Below are 24,420 nucleotides of genomic sequence, written 5' to 3'. Positions count from 1 at the left end.
TCAGACACAGTGAGTTGGCACATTGAGGACAGACACCCACAGAATGAAATAGAACATTTATATTATGTATGCAGACACCAATGATACAAGTGCAAACCTCTTGGACTGTGACTCTGCATCTAGAACATCTAGTCCTGCCTCAGCATCCAGCAGGATGTTTACTATGAAGTTATGCATAACATTAGCCTAATTTATTAAGTAAAAATTGACCATCTACAACTGATCAAATAAATCAGTTTATAATTGGCTGTGCGTCTCTGTGTGTGTGTGTGTGTGTGTGTGTTGTGTGTAGGTGTGTGTATCCATCACATGTCCCGTCTCTGTCATGCGTGTTTCTTCCCTTACCCGTTGTAGGCTGTGGAAGGCCTGCGTGTGTGTGACCTGGGCCAGGTGTGTGACAATGGCAGACAGACACTGGTCCTGCAGCTCTGTAACCAGCACCACTGTCTGTTTAGCCCACTTGACCTCCGGGAGACTGCCCAGCAACTGCTCACTGCCACACAGCAGAGTCACCGTGTTCTGTACAGTCTGGATAGAACACGATTATGAACTGTTATGTCTTATTTGAGAGACTTCTGTATTTCTCTCCTTCACATCACAACACACCCAGCAGGATCACGGCGCTCTGTACAGTCTGGATGGAACATTACTCTGGGGAACTATTTTTATTACAGCTCTTTCTCTCTACCTCACAACACACACACACACACACACCCCCAGCAAGGCAGAGGTGGATACTTGTGCAGAGAGGTTAGAGTGCCGACGGGGGTGCGCATGTCCCAAAAGCACTTCTTCAATGTCAGAGGGTGGAATCCAATGGCAAGGGGGAAACCCTTTCACAGTTGCAGGAGGCTACCAGAGCTCCAGTTTTATGGAGGACTGCCTGTCGTGCGCCGCCAGCATGATGCTTTTCTCTCAGGGTGAGCTCCCCTAGCCTTTGCCTTCCCAGACTTACCCACAGGCAGCGGGACAGTGGTTGGCCGATGCCAGGGCGTGTCCACATAACATGGGCCTGCACACCGCACCTCTGGGGATCACGGCAGCTCTGAGATCCCCTGCCGAGTTAGCCTGGAGCTGCAGAGACACCCAGTTACTGTGTGTTGCCACGAGGAGGCCTGGCAGGTGTCTTGGTGAAGGAGAGGCTGTGTACTGGCAAGAGAAGGCTTACGCACAGAGCTGCTTCCCGGTTTACCACAAGGGCTAGCCAGCAGCAGCGAGCTGTAAGCGGGAGGGTTGCAAGCAGGTGGGAAGTAAGCATGCACCTTCCCCCTAACAACCACACAGTCTCGGAAACAATGTTTGTTACAGCTCATATGATCTCATATTTTAGAGCCCTTTTTCTTACTCAGTACTTCTCTTTCTCACAACACATACAACCACATACACACATACAAAGGGTTTCACCAACTACCTCATAAATCATCATTCACAGTCTGTGGAATAAGTTATTACGGCTCTTATGTGACCTGTTTTTGTAGAGCCATTTCTCAACACATACAACATAGTTCGTGAAACACTGTAACTCGTCATTCAGAATTCACGATTCAGCTTCATAATTATATTATGGACAATAAAACATGTTTACAGTCTAACAGTTGTCAAGACATTTACATATTTGATCAAATGGACTGTGTACACCACTGCTGTTCCTTCCGACCCTGCACTTGGCTATCGATGCAGGGGGAAACCCAAATGATGCAACACATTTTGGCAGCAGGCAGGCCCTCCTGAACAGCAGTGGTAGTAGGAGGCTTAGCTCCAGAGTGGTGTACCCAGGGGAGGCAGCTAGACAGCAGGAGGGAAAGACACTGGCTGTGTTCCAATTCTCTACCATTTTGTGCACTTGCACACTCCCTGTCATGGACTTAACAATGGTGGAAACTCCCTCCAGCCAAAACTAGACCAATCCAATGCTTTTAAATCCATGTGTGCAAGTACACATTTGGGGAGAAGGGTCGGGAATCGGGATGGAGCCACTCACTCGATTACCAGACCTGATTACCCTGCAACATCTGTCTGTATCCATACTGCCCTCCTGAACACGCCTGCCATAAAGGACTGTTATTTAATAAAGATGATCCCGCTCAGCTGATTATGTTTGGATTGACTTCCAGTGGGGAAACATCATGAAAATTGAGTTGAGGAAGTTGGTGTGTGTGTGTGTGTGTGTGTGTGTGTGTGTGTACATGTGTGAAACCCACCATGGCTCCAGTCACAGCATTTAGACAGGCTCTCTGGACCTCACAAGGCAACAGGGCAAAGTTTCTCTCTGACCAGCTCTTCACATAGTGCTCAGCCACCCACCTGAAACACACAGTACAAACGAGTGTTAGAGAGCCTGTCACTTCAGTACACATTCCACTGCTGCAGACTTATTGCTTGTTAAGCACCTTTTAAATTGTGTTTTTATAGAGACAGGTATGAACGAAGGAGAGAAAATATTGAGTTGGGTGGGGCAGGGATTTGATCCCACACAGGCAGGGGATTGTCCATGTGCTGTGAGCAGCTGCCCTAACCACAAGACCAAGCCTAGGCACTGGCTAAACCATTGATATCCAGTACCCATCCACTGAGTATCCAGCAAGGCTCAGCATGACTGTGCACTGTGTGTGATGACGTTCAGTGTGTGACTGTGTGCTGAAGGTCTGAGTGACTGGGGATTAATGAGACTGTGGGACTCAGTGAGAGAGCATGTGATTTACATCAGTAAAACAGGTCAGGTCCGTGACCCAAACCACTTACACAGCTGCCAAACTCTATACAAGACACAGGCAGAGTCCCAAATGGCACGTTATTCCCTATAGTGCACTACTTTTGAACCAGAGCCCATAGTGCACTATATAGCAAATCGAATGCCATTTGGGACTCAGCCACATTCCTTAACCTCACTGGTCCTGGTGCTAGGAAGGAACTGCAGCCAGAAGTGTCCAAAGACATGGCACAGCTCCCAATTACATATCAAATCCTGCTGCCCCAAATTCCCCGGCATTGTATGGCTGCATCCTATTCCCTTTATAGTGCACTTCTTTTGAACAGGGCCCATAGTAGTGCACTATCGGGAATAGAGTGCCATTTGAGACGCACACTAGGAAACAACTTTTAGTTAAGGCAGTGGCACTGAGAGAAGTGATGAGATCCACTGTCGTTGCTAAAATGGAGTGAAACGGAATGATGTGCCATCTCAGCTGCTCAGTCCCATTTGCTCAGTCCCAGCCCCAGGCCCTCAGGGTACTGTGGCCAGAGATGGTTGGCCCCAGGCCCTCAGGGTACTGTGGCCAGAGATGGTTGGCTAGCTCCCGAGGCCTGAGGGATGCAAATCGCAGCACCACTGGGCTGTAAGCTCAGTTCAGCTCGCATTACTATCACACACTCAAGGGATCTGCTATTTTTTTAAAATCATAAAATGACATGAATTCACAATCCAGATATGGTTCTGCATATGACTGCTAGGGGGCAATGCAGTTCAATCTACCGCAGTCCTGGCTACGTACCTACCGGTCGTCACTAGTTACTACAGCCACAAAGTCATAAAGCTTGCCTATTTACATTTACATTTTAGTAATTTAGCAGACGCTCTTACTAACCCTAACAATAACCATAACCTTAACTACACTGCTAACCTTATGCCTAACCTTAAATTAAGACCAAAAATATTATGTTTGTTTTCATGAAATTTTACAACGTAGCCAATTTTGACTTTGTGGCTGTGATAACTTGTGGATACCCTAACAGACAGCACTCACCTTACTGCTGTTCCCCACCCACTCAGCAACAATAGTATTAATGGCGTTTTAGGTTCTCTGTTATGTGCTTCTCCTCCATGTTCTCTGTTGTCTGTACGTACTTCATGTTCCACTTCTCATCAATGTGATGGCTCGTTGCAGTGATGCATGTCCGCATGTTTATAGACATCCAACAATCTGTTGTTAATGCCACGTATGGTTTTGTACAATTTCTCCATCCGGGCCGTCACAGTTTTTTTGACATGGCATCTTGTAGTCTGGTTCTAGATATGCCATCAGGGCATTGAAGCCGACATCCTATTCCATTGGCAATAGCTGCATGCCAACTGCAACCATTTCTGTAATCAGCGCTGTGGTTCTCACCTCTGTCCCTTATCGCACTGCTGCCAGCAATGGTTTGGGTTTCACAGTGCCGCTTTTTTAGCATTGCACCTGTACTGCCACTGTAGCTCAATTCCACCTCGCAAAATGTGCATTCCATCACGTTCTTATTTAACTTCTCAAAGTATTGCCATACAGGACTTAGCTGCTATCGCTTCCAAGTCTTACTCAGCCCTTTTTCCAACTTAACAACGATGACGTGCAGAGCGCTTTATACCGTGACGAGATCCTGAGTCCCATTGTCGTGACATTCATCCGCCGCCATCATCTCATGTTTGAACATTATAATGCACAGCCCCATGTTGCAAGGATCTGTACACAATTCCTGGAAGCTGAAAATGTCCCAGTTCTTCCATGGCCTGCATATTCACCAGATACGTCACCCATTGAGCATGTTTGGGATGCTCTGGATCAACGTGTATGACAGTTTGGCCTTTTTGTTGATGATTGGGACCTATTAATGGTTGTTTTGTGATAGCTGCGCTGTGATTTAAAAAAAATAAAATAAAGAGATTCAGTTAGGGATTTTTTTAAAAACGTTAACGCTCCCAAATTCGTTTAAAGCGTCACACCCCTAACACACACACACACACACACGACTCATCAAAAGCTTCCCCTCAGCGGAGCAGAAGGCAGGCAGCACAGCCCGGCCCACGCACCACGTTTTAGTTGTTTTGTTATGTTTGTATCTTACTGCCAGATGGAATCCACACACAGATGGTGAAGTTAGAGTTAGCCCTGAATGACCAGATTGAAACACTATCAAGGCCATAACTATTCATATCACTGCCAGTGGGGTGACTCTGTTTCTGGTATTAGTGCAATTTAAGTTACGTTCTCAGAGACTTTTGGACAGCTATTACATAGCTAGTGACCTACATAACATAGGGCAACATGGTGACCTTATGTTGACCCTGTTGAGTAACACTTACACATTCCTCCATCCTCACATCTATTGTGCTCTGGATGATGCAGATTAAGGCAAACCCTTCTTACACAACTACATAGAATGTTGAAGGTGATAAACAGGCTTGGGGTCAATTCCATTAGTTTTCCATTCAGTTTACTTCCTGAAGTGACTGAATTGCAATGGAATTGACCCCAACCATGTCGATAAAATCTGTCAAACTGAGAACAAACCCCAAACAGTCCTTACTAAAATGTAATGTCCCATATAAATAAACTCTAAAATGCTCTATACACACTCACCTCATACACAAACTGTGGAGGCTCTGGAGACCAAGGGTATGGGTGAGGGAGAGGCACTCAAGCACGGTTTTCTGAACCCCATCTATAGGCTGCAGTTAGAATAAAAGAGGAGAAAACAAACATGTCTAAGTGGCAGGACTTTTAATGATAGACCGTCTTTTCAATTGGACATTATAGGGTACTTGCAAGTAAAGGATCTTGAATAAAAGCCTTATTAAACTAGTTTAAAAAACATCTTTATACTGTTTGCAGTTGACACAGAGAGGAGTAATTTCTTACACTGGTCACAGGAATATTGTTTTGTAATTGGAGTGAAAATAGATAAAAGGAGAGTTCTCTCTGTGCCTGCTGCGAGGTGAAGCGAAGCTGCCTGTCGCAGGGGGCAGAACAGAACACGCCATATGAACTGTATCTGGCACATGATGAGGTAGGAGTGATGAAACAGAGGCTGTTCAGAGAACCGGAACACAGCGGGACATTGTTTTAAGGGTGCAGGGATGCCCGCAAAGTACAAAACAGACCAGACAGGCAGCCAAGGTACCAAAACAGCACAGAAGGCTGTTCTGTCTTTTGTTTTGAGCAGCTAAATCTGTTCATACCGATGGCTTTCCTCCTGACGCAGACTGGTATGAGACTACAGGGATCTCTCTGAAGATATAGCACTGATCTAGGTCCCAGATCTGTTTTAGCTGTATAGGCAACTCCTATGAAGTTGGCAAGAGAGCATAAACAGATCTGGGACCAAGCTAGGGCAGATCAGAGAAGCACTGCAATGGTAGGAAGAGCAAAAACACTCCATAAGAGAGCCATGTAAAAATAGAAAGAAAAAACTGTTATTGTGTGTGTGTGTGTGTGTGTGTGTGTGTGTGTGTGTGTGTGTGTGTGTGTGGGCGGCAGGTAGCCAAGCGGTTAGAGCGTTGGGCCAGTAACTGAACAAATCTGTCGGTGTCTTTGAGCAAGGCACTTAACCCTAATTTGCTCCAGGGGTGCCGTATTACTATTTTGTGTGTGTGTGTGTGTGTTTGGTGCATCACACAATACTGCTGTAAGACATTAAGACATTAAGACAAAAACAAGCCAGTCAAATCGGCCAAATCGGCCTGCCAAACCAACACGACAGACGTTTTCCCTCATATTCAGTAACCTACCTTGGGGAAGAAGCGGCAGTAGTCTCTGGTCAGCACCATCTCCACCACGTCCTTCAGTCCCTCCAGACCCAACATGTCTGCTGCCAACACCACCTGACTGGGAGAGTAGAGAGCGGGGAGAAGGACAGGTGAGGTGGTGTTGTGGTTCTGACTGGGAGAGAGCTGTGTGAGGTGGTGTTGTGGTTCTGACTGGGAGAGAGAGCAGGGTGAGGTTGGGTTGTGCTTCTGACTGGGAGACAGGAGAGATGGCTGGGTGAAGTGTTGTTGTGGTTCTAACAGAGAGAGGGCAGGGTGAGGTTGGGTTGCTGCAGTTAAAATGATTATTGATTAGATTTATTTCTATCATTACGCTGCAGTTCATTGATTATTGATTGCCATTATCATTAGCATCTATCTATTTATCCTGCTACTAGTCACTATTACTCCTGTTTACATGTACATTAGTATATTACCATAAGTATTTATATATTCCTGCTACCAAGGGCAGAAATTTGACGAAATGACTTCTTGGAAAGGTGGCATCCTATGACGGTGCCTGGTTGAAAGTCACTGAGCTCTTCAGTACGGGCCATTCTACTGCCAATGTTTGTCTATGGAGATTGCATGGCTGTGTGCTCGATTATTTATTAAAAATGTTAAACAGAAATACCTTATTTACATAAGTATTCAGACCCTTTGCTATATGACTCAAAATTACATTTACATTACATTTACAGGTGCATCCTGTTTCCATTGATCACCCTTGAGATGTTTCTACAACTTGATTGGAGTCCACCTGTGGTAAATTCAATTGATTGGACATGATTTGGAAAGGCACACACCTGTCTATATAAGGTCCCACATCTAGGGAAGGGTACCAAAAAATGTCTACAGCATTGAAGGTCCCCAAGAACACAGTGGCCACCATCATTCTTAAATGGAAGAAGTTTGGAACCACCAAGACTCTTCCTAGAGCTGGCTGCCTGGCCAAACTGAGCAATCGGGGGAGAAGGGCCTTGGTATGGGAGGTGACCAAGAACCCGATGGTCACTGTGACAGAGCTCTAGAGTTCCTCTGTGGAGATGGGAGAACCTTCTAGAAGGTCAACCATCTCTGCAGCACTCCACCAATCAGGCGTTTATGGTAGAGTGGCCAGACGGAAGCCACTCCTCAGTAAAAAGCACACGACAGCCCGCTTGGCGTTTGCCAAAAGGCACCTAAAGGACTCTCAGACCATGAGAAACAAGATTCTCTGGTCTGATGAAACCAAGATTGAACACTTTGGCCTGAATGCCAAGCGTCACATCTGGAGGAAACCTTGCACCATCCCTACGGTGAAGCATTGTGGTGGCAGCATCATGCTGTGGGAATGTGTTTCAGCGGCAGGGACTGGGAGACTAGTCAGGATGGAGGGAAAGATGAACAGAGCAAAGTACAGAGAGATCCTTGATGAAAACCTGCTCCAGAGCGCTCAGGACCTCCGACTGGGGCGAAGGATCACCTTCCAACAGGACAACGACCCTAAGCACACAGCCAAGACAATGCAGGAGTGGCTTCGGGACAAGTCTCTGAATGTCCTTGAGTGGCCCAGCCAGAGCCCGGACTTGAACCCGAACAAACATCTCTGGAGAGAACTGAAAATAGCTGTGCAGCGACGCTCCCCATCCAACCTGACAGAGCTTGAGTGGATCTGCAGAGAAGAATGGGAGAAACTCCCCAAATACAGGTGTGCCAAGCTTGTAGAGTCATACTAAAGAAGACTTGAGACTGTAATCGCTGCCAAAGGTGCTTGAACAAACTGAGTAAAGGGTCTGAATACTTCTGTAAATGTGATATTTTCAAAAAAGTAGAAAAACCTGCTTTTGCTTTGTCATTATGTGTGTAGATTGATGAGGGGGAAAAAACTATTTAATCAATTTTAGAATAAGGCTGTAACGTAACAAAATGTGGAAAAAGTCAAGGTGTCTGAATCCTTTCCGAATGCCCTGTATACTTCTTACACACTTTGTTTGTATTGAATATTTAACTAAATTCTTTACCACCCCACTAAATGTATCACTATTGAAACATAGTGGAAAAAATTCCAATAAAAGGTAGAACAATGCACAGTAATGACATTTTTTGAATAACCTTCGATTACAGATTCATAAAAAAAAAAGGTTATTTTCATGCCAAATAAACAAAATAGTAAAAACATTATTTTTCACCAGATTTTCAAAACCTTTCAATTTAATTTAGAGAAATATAATCTGTATTGTTCTCAGTAAAATGTTCAATGTTGATCGCATCAATAATTTATGCATCTAATTAATGATGTTGTTAGATGTTTAAATTATCACGTTACCTATATTATTTAGGCAAAATAACAGGCGTTTCCGTGTCAAGTGTCAATCATAGAGATAGAGGACTCTAGATGGAAATACCTAATTTTGGTATAGACATTAAGGGTTTCCACCATTTAAAAGTAGTCAAATACGTGGGGATTCCTACGGGTTGGGAGTAATCAGCCAATTATCAGAGAGTTTGTCTTCTCATAGCAAAGGGTCTGAATACTTATGTAAATAAGGTATGTTTTTTATTTTTAATAAATTAACAAAAAACTCAAAAAAACTGTTTTCGCTTTGTCATTATGGGGTATTGTGTGTAGATTGATGAGAGAAAAATAATATTTAATCAATTTTAGAATAAGGCTGTAAAGTAACAAAATGTCAAAAAAGGGAAGGGGTCTGAATACTTTCTGAATGCACTGACAGTATGTTGGAAGACGTGTGCTGAAATTTTGGAAAAAATAGGATACAAATTCAAATGTTTTAAGGCACATACCTGGCACTGGCTCTGGGTGGCAGGTCTATTATAGCACCATACATGAACTGTAGGAGAATCTCCATCTCATCTGGACCCAAACTGGAAATAACACAACAAACACTTGTTACCTCTCTAGGCAAAGTAGAACCATCATGCCACTTCAAATCTACCCTCTGATCTGGGGTGCTGTAATGGCTGTAGGCTTTTTATTCAAGCTATAAGCTTGTACAAATTGTACAGGTCTCTCTTGCAAAACTGATTTTATCTTACTAAACTATAAATAATGGTTACATAAAAAATATATATTTATTGAGCCACATTATGTTTTTATAAAATGCAATTCTAAGCGAAGAGCAGCACTAAAACATTGTCACTGAGGCCTTTGGGGTATTTTCCCCAGAGTCCCCCACTACAGTGCTTCAGCACACCCATCCTGCATGGTGACAGTGTGTCGTCCCCAATTACTCTCAGATCAGCCAGGCAGAGACGAGTGACATTACTCTCCCCTGAGGAGAGTGCTGCCTCGTTTGTCTCTGCTGCCACACCGCTCTGACAGCATGGGTAGAGAGGACTTAAAAAGAAGGGTAGATGACCTGGTTTGGAAATTATCTGAGTGAGTGGAATAAAACTGCCTGTAGTTAGCGGTTTGTGTGTGTGTGTCAGGGTTGGACTCAATTCAAATTGAAGGCAGTCAATTCAGGAAGTAAACAAAAATGTAAATTAAATTGAATGACTTCTCAATAAAGTGAAAGCTATTTATTTAAAACGTTTTTACATTTTTGAATGTTAAATCCAAATAATTTCCTGAATGGACTGCCTTTAATTCAAATTGAGCCTAACCCTGTTGTGTGTGTATGAAACCCCATAAAGAGCCAGCCTGATATAGCCTAAAATATTATCAGCACCCACAGTATGAATTATTAATGCAGTATAGCATAGGCAGCAGACTCACATTGTTGTTGGGAGACAATGAGCCTTGTTATTGTTACACCAGAGTGGAAGTATATGTTGCGTCCCAAATGTCAGCCTATTCATTTTATAGTGCACAACTCGACAAAAGTAGCGCACTATATAGGGAATATGCTGCAATTTGGGACGCAGCCGTAGACATTACAGATGTATAGACATTATAGAAGAAGAATAACCTAACCATCCCTTGGCCAGTATGTATGTACAGTTGAAGTCGGAAGTTTACATACACTTTAGCCAAATACATTTAAACTCAGTTTTTCACAATTCCTGACATTTAATCCTTGTAAAAACTCCCTGTCTTAGGTCAGTTAGGATCACCACTTTATTTTAATAATGTGAAATGTCAGAATAATTGTAGAGAGAATGATTTATTTAAGCTTTTATTTATTTAATCACATTCCTAGTGGGTCAGAAGTTTACATACACTCAATTAGTATTTGGTAGCATTGCCTTTAAATTGTTTAACTTGGGTCAAACGTTTCTGGTAGCCTTCCACAAGCTTCCCACAATAAGTTGGGTGAATTTTGGCCCATTCCTCCTGACAGAGTTGGTGTAACTGAGTCAGGTTTGTAGGCCGCCTTGCTCGCACACGCTTTTTCAGTTCTGCCCACAAATGTTCTATAGGATTGAGGTCAGGGCTTTGCGATGGCCACTCCGATACCTTGACTTCGTTGTCCTTAAGCCATTTTGCCACAACTTTGGAAGTATGCTTGGGGTCATTGTCAATTTGGAAGACCCATTTGCGACCAAGATTTAACTTCCTGACTGATGTCTTGAGATGTTGCTTCAATATATCCACATAATTTTCCTTCCTCATGATGCCATCTATTTTGTGAATTGCACCAGTCCCCACAGCATGATGCTGCCACCCCCGTGCTTCACGGTTGGGATGGTGTTCTTCGGCTTGCAAGTAACCCCCTTCTTCCTCCAAACATAACGATGGTCATTATGGCCAAACAGTTATATTTTTGTTTCATCAGACCAGAGGACATTTCTCCAAAAAGTACGATCTTTGTCCCCATGTGCAGTTGCAAACCGTAGTCTGGCTTTTTTATGGCGGTTTTGGAGCAGTGGCTTCTTCCTTGCTGAGCGGCCTTTCAGGTTATGTCGATATAGGACTCGTTTTACTGTGGATATAGATACTTTTGTACCTGTTTCCTCCAGCATCTTCACAAGGTCCTTTGCTGTTGTTCTGGGATTGATTTGCACTTTTCGCACCAAAGTACGTTCATCTCTAGGAGACAGAACGCGTCTCCTTCCTGAGCAGTATGAAGGCTGCGTGGTCCCATGGTGTTTAAACTTGCGTACTATTGTTTGTACAGATAAACGTGGTACCTTCAGGCATTTGGAAATTGCTCCCAAGGATGAACCAGATTTGTGGAGGTCTACAATTTTTTTTATGAGGTCTTGGCTGATGTATTTTGATTTTCCCATGATGTTAAGCAAAGAGGCACTGAGTTTGAAGGTAGGCCTTCAAATACATCCACAGGTACACCTCCAATTGACTCAAATGATGTCAATTAGCCTTTCAGAAGCTTCTAAAGCCATGACATCATTTTCTGGAATTTTCCAAGCTGTTTAAAGGCACAGTCAATTTAGTGTATGTAAACTTCTGACCCACTGGAATTGCGATACAGTGAATTATAAGTGAAATAATCTGGCTGTAAAGAATTGTTGGAAAAATTACTTGTGTCATGCACCAAGTAGATGTCCTAACTGACTTGCCAAAACTATAGTTTGTTAACAAGAAATTTGTGGAGTGGTTGATAAACAACTTTTAATGACTCCAACCTAAGTGTATGTACACTTCCGACTTCAACTGTATGTATGTATGTATGTATGTATGTATGTATGTATGTATGTATGTATGTGTGTATATGTGTCAGAACCTACCCCTGTAGAGTGATGCATTGTCTGGAGCTCTCCATCCAACTCCCACACAGCATAGCTCGGAAATACTGAGACCGCGCACAAAGGATCGCCCTAAAAACACACACACAAACATGTCATACCTCAGCTGTGTGGCCTGTGCGTGTGTGTGTGTGGTGATGGCCCTGAAGGGACACATGGTGATGGTATGTCTGGCACACAGACCTTCAGAGAAGTGACTGATCTGGACATCAAAGAACCATTCTGCAGTCTCTGAACCGAAGCCCATGTTTTTACCAAGATGATGCTCAACTGCCACTGAGATGCACATATGACCCTGCAGCACAGTGCATATCTAATATGATCTTCAGATCATCTCTAGCATCGTGACAGCTCACTGACAATCATCAGAGGGGATCCACAGTTTTACAGTAACCATTATTCACTAGCTTATCTTGTCATGGCCGAGGAAGGACCCCCTCTCTCCCCAGTCACAGAAAAAACCCTCTGCTTTCATCTCTCACACCCACATACTGTAAATAGTATATTCTTTCTTTAACCCCCTCATTGCCATACTGTGATTCCATATACTTGGAGTGTGTTATTATTCTCTCAGAGTTTAACTACACTTCAGGAGGGGGACCTCTTCTGTAGCTGAGCTTATTATGGAAGCAGAAATAGATGATGTGACTGGAGAGAATTTACATTTATACATCAATTCACAGTGATTACTGTCACTATTCCTTAAACACTGGCTGCTATCTCGCTGGGGCCACCCATACGAAAATGTATGCACACGACTAAGTTGCTTTGGATAAAAGTGTCTGCTAAATGGCATACACTATGTATACAAAAGTATGTAGAACCCGTTCAAATTAGTGAATTCGGCTATTTCAGCCACACTCGTTGCTGACAGGTGTATAAAATCGAGCACACAGCCATGCAATCCCCATAGACAAACATTGGCAGTAGAATGGCCTTACTGAAGAGCTCAGTGACTTTCAACGTGGCACCGTCATAGGATGCCACCTTTTCAACAAGTCAGTTCATCAAATGTCTGCCCTGCTAGAGCTGCCCCGGTCAACTGTAAGTGCTGTTATTGTGAAGTGGAAACGTCTAGAAGCAACAACAGCTCAGCTGCGAAGTGGTAGGCTACACAAGCTCACAGCACGGGACCGCTGAGTGCTGAAGCACGTACAAATCGTCGGTACACTCACTACCGAGTTCCAAACTGCCTCTAGAAGCAACGTCAGCAAAATAACTGTTCGTTGGGAGCTTCATGGAATGGGTTTCCATGGCCGAGCAGCAGCACACAAGCCTAAGATCACCATACGCAATGCCAAGCGTCGGCTGGAGTGGTGTAAAGCTTGCCGCCATTAGACTCTGCAGCAGTGGACATGCGTTCACCATCTGGCAGTCCAACGGATGAATTTGGGTTTGGAGGATGCCAGGAGAACGCTACATGCCCCAATGTATAGTGCCAACTGTAAAGTTTGGTGGAGGAGGAATAACGGTCTGGGGCTGTTTTTCATGGGTCTGGCTAGGCCCCTTAGTTCCAGTGAAGGAAAATCTTAACGCTACAGCATACAATTACATTCTAGACGATTCTGTGCATCCAACTTTGTGGCAACAGTTTGGGGAAGGCCCTTTCCTGTTTCAGCATGACAATGCCCCCGTGCACAAAGCAATGTCCATACAGAAATGGTTTGTCGAGATCAGTGTGGAAGAACTTGACTGGCCTGCACAGAGCCCTGACCTCAACCCCATCGAACACCTTTGAGATTAATCGGAAAGCCGACTGCGAGCCAGGCCTAATCGCCCAACATCAGTGCCCGACCTCACTAATGCGGTTGTGGCTGAATGGATGCAAGTCCCCGCAGCAATGTTCCAACATCCACCCATAGACAAAAATTTATGCACGCATGACTGTAAGTCGCTTTGGATAAAAGCGTCTGCTAAATGGCATATTATATATATATATATATATATATATATATATATATATATATATATATATATAGTGGAAACCCTTCCCAGAAGAGTGGAGGCTGTTATAACAGCAAAGGGGGGACCAACTCCATATTAATGCCCATGATTTTGGAATGAGATGTTCGACGAGCAGGTGTCCCCATACTTTTGGTCATGTAGTGTATATTAAGAATATTGGCCACACTTGTGTTATTGGGAGACACTAAAGACATTTCAAAGGTGGTCATGATGGTACAGCGCTGTACTCCACAGAGCTACTTTAGTAGCACCGTCAGCCTACCGTATAGAACATGACAGGTCCTCCTGTGCATGGAACAAAAGAGTGACTCCATACAATGCGCTGTAGAAGTCTTGCTGCTGTAAATGAAAGGCTCCAGATTGTGAATGTCTGTCAGTCTCTGTGAGGAGGGGAATATATCTTCTCTTCCCTCAGCAGAGGGAGGTGGGGATGGAGGGATGGATGAAAGGGAGGAGGGGATGGAGGGATGGATGAAAGGGAGGAGGGGATGGAGGGATGGATGAAAGTGATTAGTAGATCACAGCTCAACCACAGTGGAGTGGCGTAGATAGAAGTGCGAGAGAGAACTGCGGCAGGCAGGCACCACTGGGCTACCATACTAATCAGATTCAGCAGTGTTGCACTGCAGTCTAGGTGCACTACAGCTAGAGTAACACCAAAAAAGGTTTTCCCCACTTTCATCTGGGGAGGAGCTGCATTACACTGTGTGTCTGGCTGGCTGACTGGGTAGATCCCCTGAGCACAGGCAGGGAGGGAGAAACCTGTCTCCATGTTTACTAACTTTGTACCACTGAATGACCTCACCACAGCGTACCGGCTTGGTGAAACACTCTGGCCTTGAGGACTGTGATTGTGTTTTACGGCTTACTATTTATCAATGAATGATGATAACAGAAACATGGAGATAAATCAAGTAACATTTTTGGACACAGAGACAGAAGGTTGTGTTTGTTGCAGATTATTGCTTTAAATGCTGGTCTGGGGAGCTTTTTCTGGTTGTTGTTTGATTCAAAGGTCAATGTATAATCACGATCATTTATTTGTGCCTGAAATCCAACTGTTCAGATTGGTTACCATTTTGGCATGCAATCTTTGCAAATATCCCTTAAAAGTGGCGTCTGTATGCAAATGCATAACACTGTTATAACATGGTTTCATGTGACACACAAATACATAAAAAATACACAAGGTCAGTAGCTACTATCAAACTGTTCATCGGTACGCATCAGCGGTATAAGCAGATCATTAGCAGTATCTGTACTCATTCCACTTCCAAACAGCCTTGCATGTGTATCACTATTACATGAGGAACTGTCCACCAATCAATTAAGTTTGAGCATCAGGGAAGTCTATCAAATGCAAGATAATTATAATGTAGTTACGAAAGCTCAATCAGTAAGGCTGTTCTGAATGGATAGTCACTTCATGTATCTAGTGAGTAAGGGGTAATCAATGAGGGGCTATTATTTTTATGGAACATAATGAACTCAGTGGAAGGTGTGTTCCAAGAGGCGCTAGCGGAACAAAACTGACCTTCCACGGAGTTGCATTATTTTCCAGAGAACGCATAGAGCCCCGAGTTGATTATCCCTTTTATATCCTGGCTATAATTTAACACATTTGCCGCTAGAAATGTGTTCATTTGCCAGTAGAAATGTGTTCAACATCCACTGAAGTAGCTAGCAAATTTACTAGATAGCTACAGTAGTTGCTGTGGAAACCAAACAAACAGACTTGCTAGTTTAGTTAGCCAAACCATCAGTCCTAGCTTGCTATTATGAAAATCAAATTCAACAATACCACTACTGTTTCCAAACAAAACTTGTAAAAATGAACTATAGCTATTGAATTCTACTGTGCTTTATAAGGAAATAATGCACGCTCTAGAATGCCCTACAAGCCAATCAGAAAGGACTATTGAACAATGCCATGGTATAAACTCATTTATAAACTGGGTGGTTTGAGCCCCGAATGCTGATTGGTTGACAGCTGTGGTATATCAGACCAAATCAAATCAAATCACATTTTAATTTGTCACATGCACTGAATACAACAGGCGTAGGTAGACCTTCCATGAAATGCTCACTTACAAGCCCTTAACCAACAATGCAGATTTTTTTTTAAGTAAGAAAAGATTGGCTAAAATAAATAAATAGTGTAAGAAAATAAGTAACACAATAAAATAACAATAACGAGGCTATATACAGGGGGTACCAAGTCAATGTGTGGGGGTACATGTTAGTCGAGGTAATTGAGGTAATACAGTGAGGGAAAAAAGTATTTGATCCCCTGCTGATTTTGTACGTTTGCCCACTGACAAAGAAATGATCAATCTATAATTTTAATGGTAGGTTTATTTGAACAGTGAGAGACAGAATAACAACAACAAAATCCAGAAAAACACATGTCAAAAATGTTCTAAATTGATTTCCTTTTAATGAGGGAAATAAGTATTTGACCCCCTCTCAATCAGAAAGATTTCTGGCTCCCAGGTGTCTTTTATACAGGTAACGAGCTGAGATTAGGAGCACACTCTTGAAGGGAGTGCTCCTAATCTCAGCTTGTTACCTGTATAAAAGACACCTGTCCACAGAAGCAATCAATCAATCAGATTCCAAACTCTCCATGGCCAAGACCAAAGAGCTCTCCAAGGATGTCAGGGACAAGATTGTAGACCTACACAAGGCTGGAATGGACTACAAGACCATCGCCAAGCAGCTTGGTGAGAAGGTGACAACAGGTGCGATTATTCGCAAATGGAAGAAACACAAAATAACTGTCAATCTCCCTCGGCCTGGGGCTCCATGCAAGATCTCACCTCGTGGAGTTGCAATGATAATGAGAACAGTGAGGAATCAGCCCAGAACTACACGGGAGGATCTTGTCAATGATCTCAAGGCAGCTGGGACCATAGTCACCAGGAAAACAATTGGTAACACACTACGCCGTGAAGGACTGAAATCCTGCAGCGCCCGCAAGGTCTCCCTGCTCAAGAAAGCACATATACAGGCCCGTCTGAAGTTTGCCAATGAACATCTGAATGATTCAGAGGAGAACTGGGTGAAAGTGTTGTGGTCAGATGAGACCAAAATTGAGCTCTTTGGCATCAACTCAACTCGCCGTGTTTGGAGGAGGAGGAATGCTGCCTATGACCCCAAGAACACCATCCCCACCGTCAAACATGGAGGTGGAAACATTATGCTTTGGGGTGTTTTTCTGCTAAGGGGACAGGACAACTTCACCTCATCAAAGGGACGATGGACGGGGCCATGTACCGTCAAATCTTGGGTGAGAACCTCCTTCCCTCAGCCAGGGCATTGAAAATGGGTCGTGGATGGGTATTCCAACATGACAATGACCCAAAACACACGGCCAAGGCAACAAAGGAGTGGCTCAAGAAGAAGCACATTAAGGTCCTGGAGTGGCCTAGCCAATCTCCAGACCTTAATCCCATAGAAAATCTGTGGAGGGAGCTGAAGGTCAGCCAAACGTCAGCCTTGAAACCTTAATGACTTGGAGAAGATCTGCAAAGAGGACTGGGACAAAATCCCTCCTGAGATGTGTGCAAACCTGGTGGCCAACTACAAGAAATGCCTGACCTCTGTGATTGCCAACAAGGGTTTTGCCACCAAGTACTGAGTCATGTTTTGCAGAGGGGTCAAATACTTATTTCCCTCATTAAAATGCAAATCAATTTATAACATTTTTGACATGCGTTTTTCTGGATTTTTTTGTTGTTATTCTGTCTCTCACTGTTCAAATACACCTACCATTAAAATTAGAGACTGATCATTTCTTTTTCAGTGGGCAAACGTACAAAATCAGCAGGGGATCAAATACTTTTTTCCCTCACTGTATGTACATATAGGTAGTGGTAAAGTGACTATGCATAGATCATAAACAGAGAGTAGCAACGGCGTAAAAAAGGGGGTCAATGCAAATAGTCTGGGTAGCCAATTTATTAACCGTTTAGCAGTCTAGCAGGCTTAGGGGTAGAAGCTGTTAAGGAGCCTTTTGGACCTAGACTTGGCGCTCCGGTACCGTTTGCCATGCGGTAGCATAGAGAACAGTCTATGTGTGGCTGGAGTCTGACCATTTTTAGGGCCTTCCTCTGACACCGTCTGGTATAGAGATCCTGGATGGCAGGAAGCTTGGCCCCAGTGATGTACTGGGCCGTACGCACTACCCTCTGTAGCGCCTTTGTGGTAAATAGGCAGCTACGAAAAATATAGATGAAAACTATCTTGTAAATAGTGTGGTCTACAGCTTATCGTGAGGTACTCTATCTCAGGCGAGCAAAACCTTGAGACTTCCTTAATATTAGCGATCGCGCACCAGCTGTTGTTGCCTAAGAACAGCCCTTAGACGTGGTATATTGGCCATATATCACACCCCTCTGGCCTTATTGCTTAAATAATTCAAATCACTTCCCATCTCACTCATCAGCAAAGCAGGTATTTATAAGGTAGTGTCTATAACATTACCTCATCAGTATAGCCTGTATTGTTGGGTAATGTTTATAATGTTACCTCATCAGCATAGCAGGTACAGTGGGGAGAACAAGTATTTGATACACTGCCAATTTTGCAGGTTTTCCTACTTACAAAGCATGTAGAGGTCTGTAATTGTTATCATAGGTACACTTCAACTGTGAGAGACGGGATCTAAAACAAAAATCCAGAAAATCACATTGTATGATTTTTAAGTAATTAATTTGCATTTTATTGCATGACATAAGTATTTGATCACCTACCAACCAGTAAGAATTCCGGCTCTCACAGACCTGTTAGTTTTTCTTTAAGAAGCCCTCCTGTTCTCCACTCATTACCTGTATTAACTGCACCTGTTTGAACTCGTTACCTGTATAAAAGACACCTGTCCACACACTCAATCAAACAGACTCCAACCTCTCCACAATGGCCAAGACCAGAGAGCTGTGTAAGGACATCAGGGATAAAATTGTAGACCTGCACAAGGCTGGGATGGGCTACAGGACAATAGGCAAGCAGCTTGGTGAGAAGGCAACAACTGTTGGTGCAATTATTAGAAAATGGAAGAAGTTCAAGATGACGGTCAATCACCTTCGGTCTGGGGCTCCATGCAAGATCTCACCTCGTGGGGCATCAATGATCATGAGGAAGGTGAGGGATCAGCCTAGAACTACACGGCAGAACCTGGTCAATGACCTGAAGAGAGCTGGGACCACAGTCTCAAAGAAAACCATTAGTAACACACTACGCTGTCATGGATTAAAATCCTGCAGCGCACACAAGGTCCCCCTGCTCAAGCCAGCGCATGTCCAGGCCCGTCTGAAGTTTGCCAATGACCATCTGGATAATCCAGAGGAGGAATGGGAGAAGGTCATGTGAGACAAAAATAGAGCTTTTTGGTCTAAACTCCACTCGCCGTGTTTGGAGGAAGAAGAAGGATGAGTACAACCCCAAGAACACCATCCCAACCGTGAAGCATGGAGGTGGAAACATCATTCTTTGGGGATGCTATTCTGCAAAGGGGACAGGACGACTGCACCGTATTGAGGGGAGGATGGATGGGGCCATGTATCGCGAGATCTTGGCCAACAACCTCCTTCCCTCAGTAAGAGCATTGAAGATGGGTCGGGGCTGGGTCTTCCAGCATGACAACGACCCGAAACACACAGCCAGGGCAACTAAGGAGTGGCTCCGTAAGAAGCATCTCAAGGTCCTGGAGTGGCCTAGCCAGTCTCCAGACCTGAACCCAATGGAAAATCTTTGGAGGGAGCTGAAAGTCCGTATTGCCCAGCGACAGCCCCGAAACCTGAAGGATCTGGAGAAGGTCTGTATGGAGGAGTGGGCCAAAATCCCTGCTACAGTGTGTGCAAACCTGGTCAAGACCTACAGGAAACATATGATCTCTGTAATTGCAAACAAAGGTTTCTGTACCAAATAATAAGTTCTGCTTTTCTGATGTATCAAATACTTGTGTCATGCAATAAAATGAAAATTAATTACTTAAATATCATACAATGTGATTTTCTGCATTTTTGTTTTAGATTCCGTCTCTCACAGTTGAAGTGTACCTATGATAAAAATTACAGACCTCTACATGCTTTGTAAGTAGGAAAACCTGTAAAATCTGCAGTGTATCAAATACTTGTTCTCCCCACTGTATATATATGGTAGTGTCATAATTAGGGCTCTGGCGGTCACAAAATTTAGTCAGCCGGTGATTGTCAAGCAAATAACTGTCGGTCTCACGGTAATTGACCGTAAATTAACAAACACATTTAGCATCTCCTGGCTTCCACACACAGCATACAAGCCACTGATGCAGACCTTTGGAACATCTACATTTTAGATGCCCTTCTCCCATCACGTGATCAGGTTTTTCTTACAGGCTACAAGTGAAGACAGACACATCGGGGATGCAACTGCGCGCGTCCTTATCCAATTCCGAGGTGCATATTGAAGATATTGGAGGAACTGTCCACATTTACTTTTCGTCAGCCAACAAGATGAGTAGGCCTAACAAACAGCAAAAGCACTAGCCTATGTCAATCTACTATCCCCCATAGTACAAAAGTCTACCTATTCTATTCTGTGAGAGAAATAAATATTCCAAACATAGTCTGGGACAGTTGTGGGATGCAATAGATCCCAAATTAATACAACAACTAGCATCCCCCAAAAGAATTACGCAATGTGGCTGACGCAACAGATCAGAACATTTTGCTTAAAATGTTGATAAACTATTACGCTATTTCTTCACATTATAAGCGCAGCAATGCACACATGGCAGTAGGCTATGTGGTCCTCTGTAGCTCAATTGGTAGAGCATGGCGCTTGTCACGCCAGGGTAGTGGGTTCGATCCCCGGGACCACCCATACGTAAAAATGTATGCGCACATGACTGTAAGTCGCTTTGGATAAAAGCGTCTGCTAAATGGCATATTATATTATTATTATTATTATTATAAGCACAAATGTTCCATTAGCGGGAAAACACCATTATCAAAAGTAACTGCAAATGCGATTATGCATGTAATGCTTTTATTATAAAGGTGCATTTTTATGGTGAAAATGATCTTCCCAAAACTTGAAACTCACGCGGTGCTTCTGTATGCCAGTTAGGCTCTACACCCATTGTAAAGCAGATTAATGTGCTTAATTTTAAGAAGTTATTTGGCCACTTTAGTTGTGATACAAACCTTATCAAAACATATAGGCCTATGGGCTAGGCTACATTACATTTGACATTTTAGTCATTTAGCAGACACTCTTATCCAGAGCGACTTACAGTTAGTGAGTGCATACATTTTTTTTTTTTTCTCCCCATACTGGCCCCCCGTGGGAATCGAACCCACAACCCTGGCGTTGCAAACGCCATGCTCTACCAACTGAGCTACACGGGACATGAGGTGTGCGACTATGATTCTAAAAAGTGAAGAGAAAAAAAGGCAGTTTCTTATGCTGGGAATCATTCACAAGTGATAATATATAAATTCACAAGTGATAGGCTAATATTCAGACTATTCTTGATTTAATATTTTCTTTACATATACTAAATAATATATGTGTGGAATATGTTTTGATTTAGAATGGACCATTATCATGCACCTGTCTCGAAACAGGGCAGCGGGAAAAGATGCATGTAATTTATGCACATAAATAGAGACTGGAGGACGCGTTTCCTGTGGTTGATTTTCATGCCAGCCAGGTAGGCTATACTCCTGTTGTAAAGAGAAGCAATGTGCTTAATATTAGGAAAGTTGAGAAATAAATATAGTAGGCCTAGCCTATAGAAAGCTGATGGGATCCTCCTCTTTTTAGTAGAGGCCATCACTCTGTTTTCTCACGCAATTGCATAGCCTATAGAAATGTTGCCCAACATGAGCTCATGGGCTAGAATTAAGTGCTTGATTAGATTTTTGAGTACCAGGCAGTTAGCAAGTTTGGTAGGCTACTAATGACCATCAGCAGCATCAGAGCTTGGAGAAGCCTAATTACCGTGACTAAACGGTCACGTGGAATTTGACTGCCTTCATGACACCTGACCGCCGGTGTGGTGGTAATACGGTCACCACAACAGCCCTAGTCATAATGGTACCTCATCAGCATGGCATCACGTCCTTCATTTTTCTTTACTATTAGCAAGTGTGCGGAATGTCATTCATCTATTAACTTCAGCCTATGAGCATGGCACACTAAGGCAATTCCACCACGCTTGCTGATTAACCTATGGGCTTACTCGTGCAATAATCACTTTCCTTCAACATATGGGCATGAATCTAGCAGAGTATTTATATGTCAACTTAAACCTTGTGTCTCACACTTGCTGGGGGTTGGGGGTGACAAAGCCTACCCCAAACTATTCAATAAAAATTCCATATTGTATTCTGTCTCTGTTGTCATGGAGTTAAGCCTTTACCTAAACTGTAAGTCGCTCTGGATAAGAGCGTCTGCTAAATGACTAAAATGTAAATGTAATGTAATACTCGATTGAACTATATGTAGGCCTGGTGTTATGAACTATAATATAATAAATAATATGCCATTTAGCAGACACTTTTATCCAAAGCGACTTACAGTCATGTGTGCATACATTTTAACTGCTTTGTGAAAATAATACACCTACATTTACATTTACATTTACGTCATTTAGCAGACGCTCTTATCCAGAGCGACTTACAAATTGGTGCGTTCACCTTATAGCCAGTGGGATAACCACTTACCTACTATGCCACCTACAAACTACTGAGTTGCATAGATAGAAGAGCAATTGAGATGTACAGCGGGGGTTTTGTGTAGGAGATAAAAACAAAACAATCAGTCATTTTCCTACACAAATATTGATGAATGAAACCTTTAGACCTTATTGTGCTACGAGGTTTCTTCCTTCTAGGGAGTATGTTCCTGGCCACTGTGCTTCTGTTTGCTCTGTGGGGTCTAGGTCAAGTTACACTAAATCCCTTTGTGACCACTGCTGACGCAAAAAGGACTTCATACATTGTATTGGCTGGCTGATTGATTACCTGTGACAGGAGAAGACCTGCTCCCCCACTTGGATGCTGATGTCAGATCCTTCCCCTCTCTGGTAGAGATCCAACAGGTCTGCTCCAAGACCAGAGGCTGGCTCCACAACCACAGCATCATCTGAGGGGGTTAGGAGGGAGGGGGTAATAAGACAGAGAGTGTATGTGCAAAAAACATGATCCTTTGGCCAGGGCAGATCCGACTGGAAGGGCCGTGCACGCCATCTGTTGGACCAGACGCAAAGTGTGTTTGTGTGTGTGTATGTGAGTGACAGAGAGAACAAAGCTAAACTGAATAAACATGCAGAACGAGTAGCATTAGTGTTTACCTAAAAAGGTCAATGAAGCTGTGTTGCCTTATCTGCACTGGGCTGTTATTACCAGTAGCAACAACAATACGGTGCAGTCGTCCTGTCCCCTTTGCAGAATAGCATCCCCAAAGAATGATGTTTCCACCTCCATGCTTCACGGTTGGGATGGTGTTCTTGGGGTTGTACTCATCCTTCTTCTTCCTCCAAACACAGCGGGTGGAGTTTAGACCAAAAAGCTCTATTTTTGTCTCATCAGACCACATGACCTTCTCCCATTCCTCCTCTGGATTATCCAGATGGTCATTGGCAAACTTCAGACGGGCCTGGACATGTGCTGGCTTGAGCAGGGGGACCTTGCGTGCGCTGCAGGATTTTAATCCATGACGGCGTAGTGTGTTACTAATTGTTTTCTTTGAGACTGTGGTCCCAGCTCTCTTCAGGTCATTGACCAGGTCCTGCCGTGTAGTTCTGGGCTGATCCCTCACCTTCCTCATGATCATTGATGCCCCACGAGGTGAGATCTTGCATGGAGCCCCAGACCGAAGGTGTTTGACCGTCATCTTGAACTTCTTCCATTTTCTAATAATTGCGCCAACAGTTGTTGCCTTCTCACCAAGCTGCTTGCCTATTGTCCTGTAGCCCATCCCAGCCTTGTGCAGGTCTACAATTTTATCCCTGATGTCCTTATACAGCTCTCTAGTCTTGGCCATTGTGGAGAGGTTGGAGTCTGTTTGATTGAGTGTGTGGACAGGTGTCTTTTATACAGGTAACGAGTGGAGAACAGGAGGGCTTCTTAAAGAAAAACTAACAGGTCTGTGAGAGCCGGAATTCTTACTGATTGGTAGGTGATCAAATACTTATGTCATGCAATAAAATGCAAATTAATTACTTACAAATCATACAATGTGATTTTCTGGATTTTTGTTTTAGATTACGTCTCTCACAGTTGAAGTGTACCTATGATAAAAATTACAGACCTCTACAT

At 43.5% G+C, this 24,420-nt stretch overlaps 1 protein-coding gene across 1 annotated transcript in view; it reads right to left on the bottom strand.

Annotated features, from left to right (window-relative positions):
* btbd8 (BTB domain containing 8) overlaps positions 1-24,420 on the bottom strand; it is a 44,075-nt gene that overhangs the window by 13,820 nt on the left and 5,835 nt on the right. Inside the window, exons 5-11 of the mRNA XM_084185813.1 lie at positions 23,125-23,245; positions 12,131-12,220; positions 9,284-9,364; positions 6,482-6,578; positions 5,334-5,422; positions 2,202-2,304; positions 346-528 (exon numbers count right to left, since the gene is read on the bottom strand). Coding sequence (XP_084041939.1) covers positions 346-528; positions 2,202-2,304; positions 5,334-5,422; positions 6,482-6,578; positions 9,284-9,364; positions 12,131-12,220; positions 23,125-23,245 — 764 coding nt within the window. The remainder of the gene's footprint in view (positions 1-345; positions 529-2,201; positions 2,305-5,333; positions 5,423-6,481; positions 6,579-9,283; positions 9,365-12,130; positions 12,221-23,124; positions 23,246-24,420) is intronic.

Source organism: Coregonus lavaretus, assembly GCF_964263955.1.
Source record: "Coregonus lavaretus genome assembly, chromosome: 21".
Classification (NCBI taxonomy): Eukaryota; Metazoa; Chordata; class Actinopteri; order Salmoniformes; family Salmonidae; genus Coregonus; species Coregonus lavaretus.
Note: the sequence above shows the minus strand (reverse complement) of the source record. Positions and strands in the feature narration are given on the sequence as shown.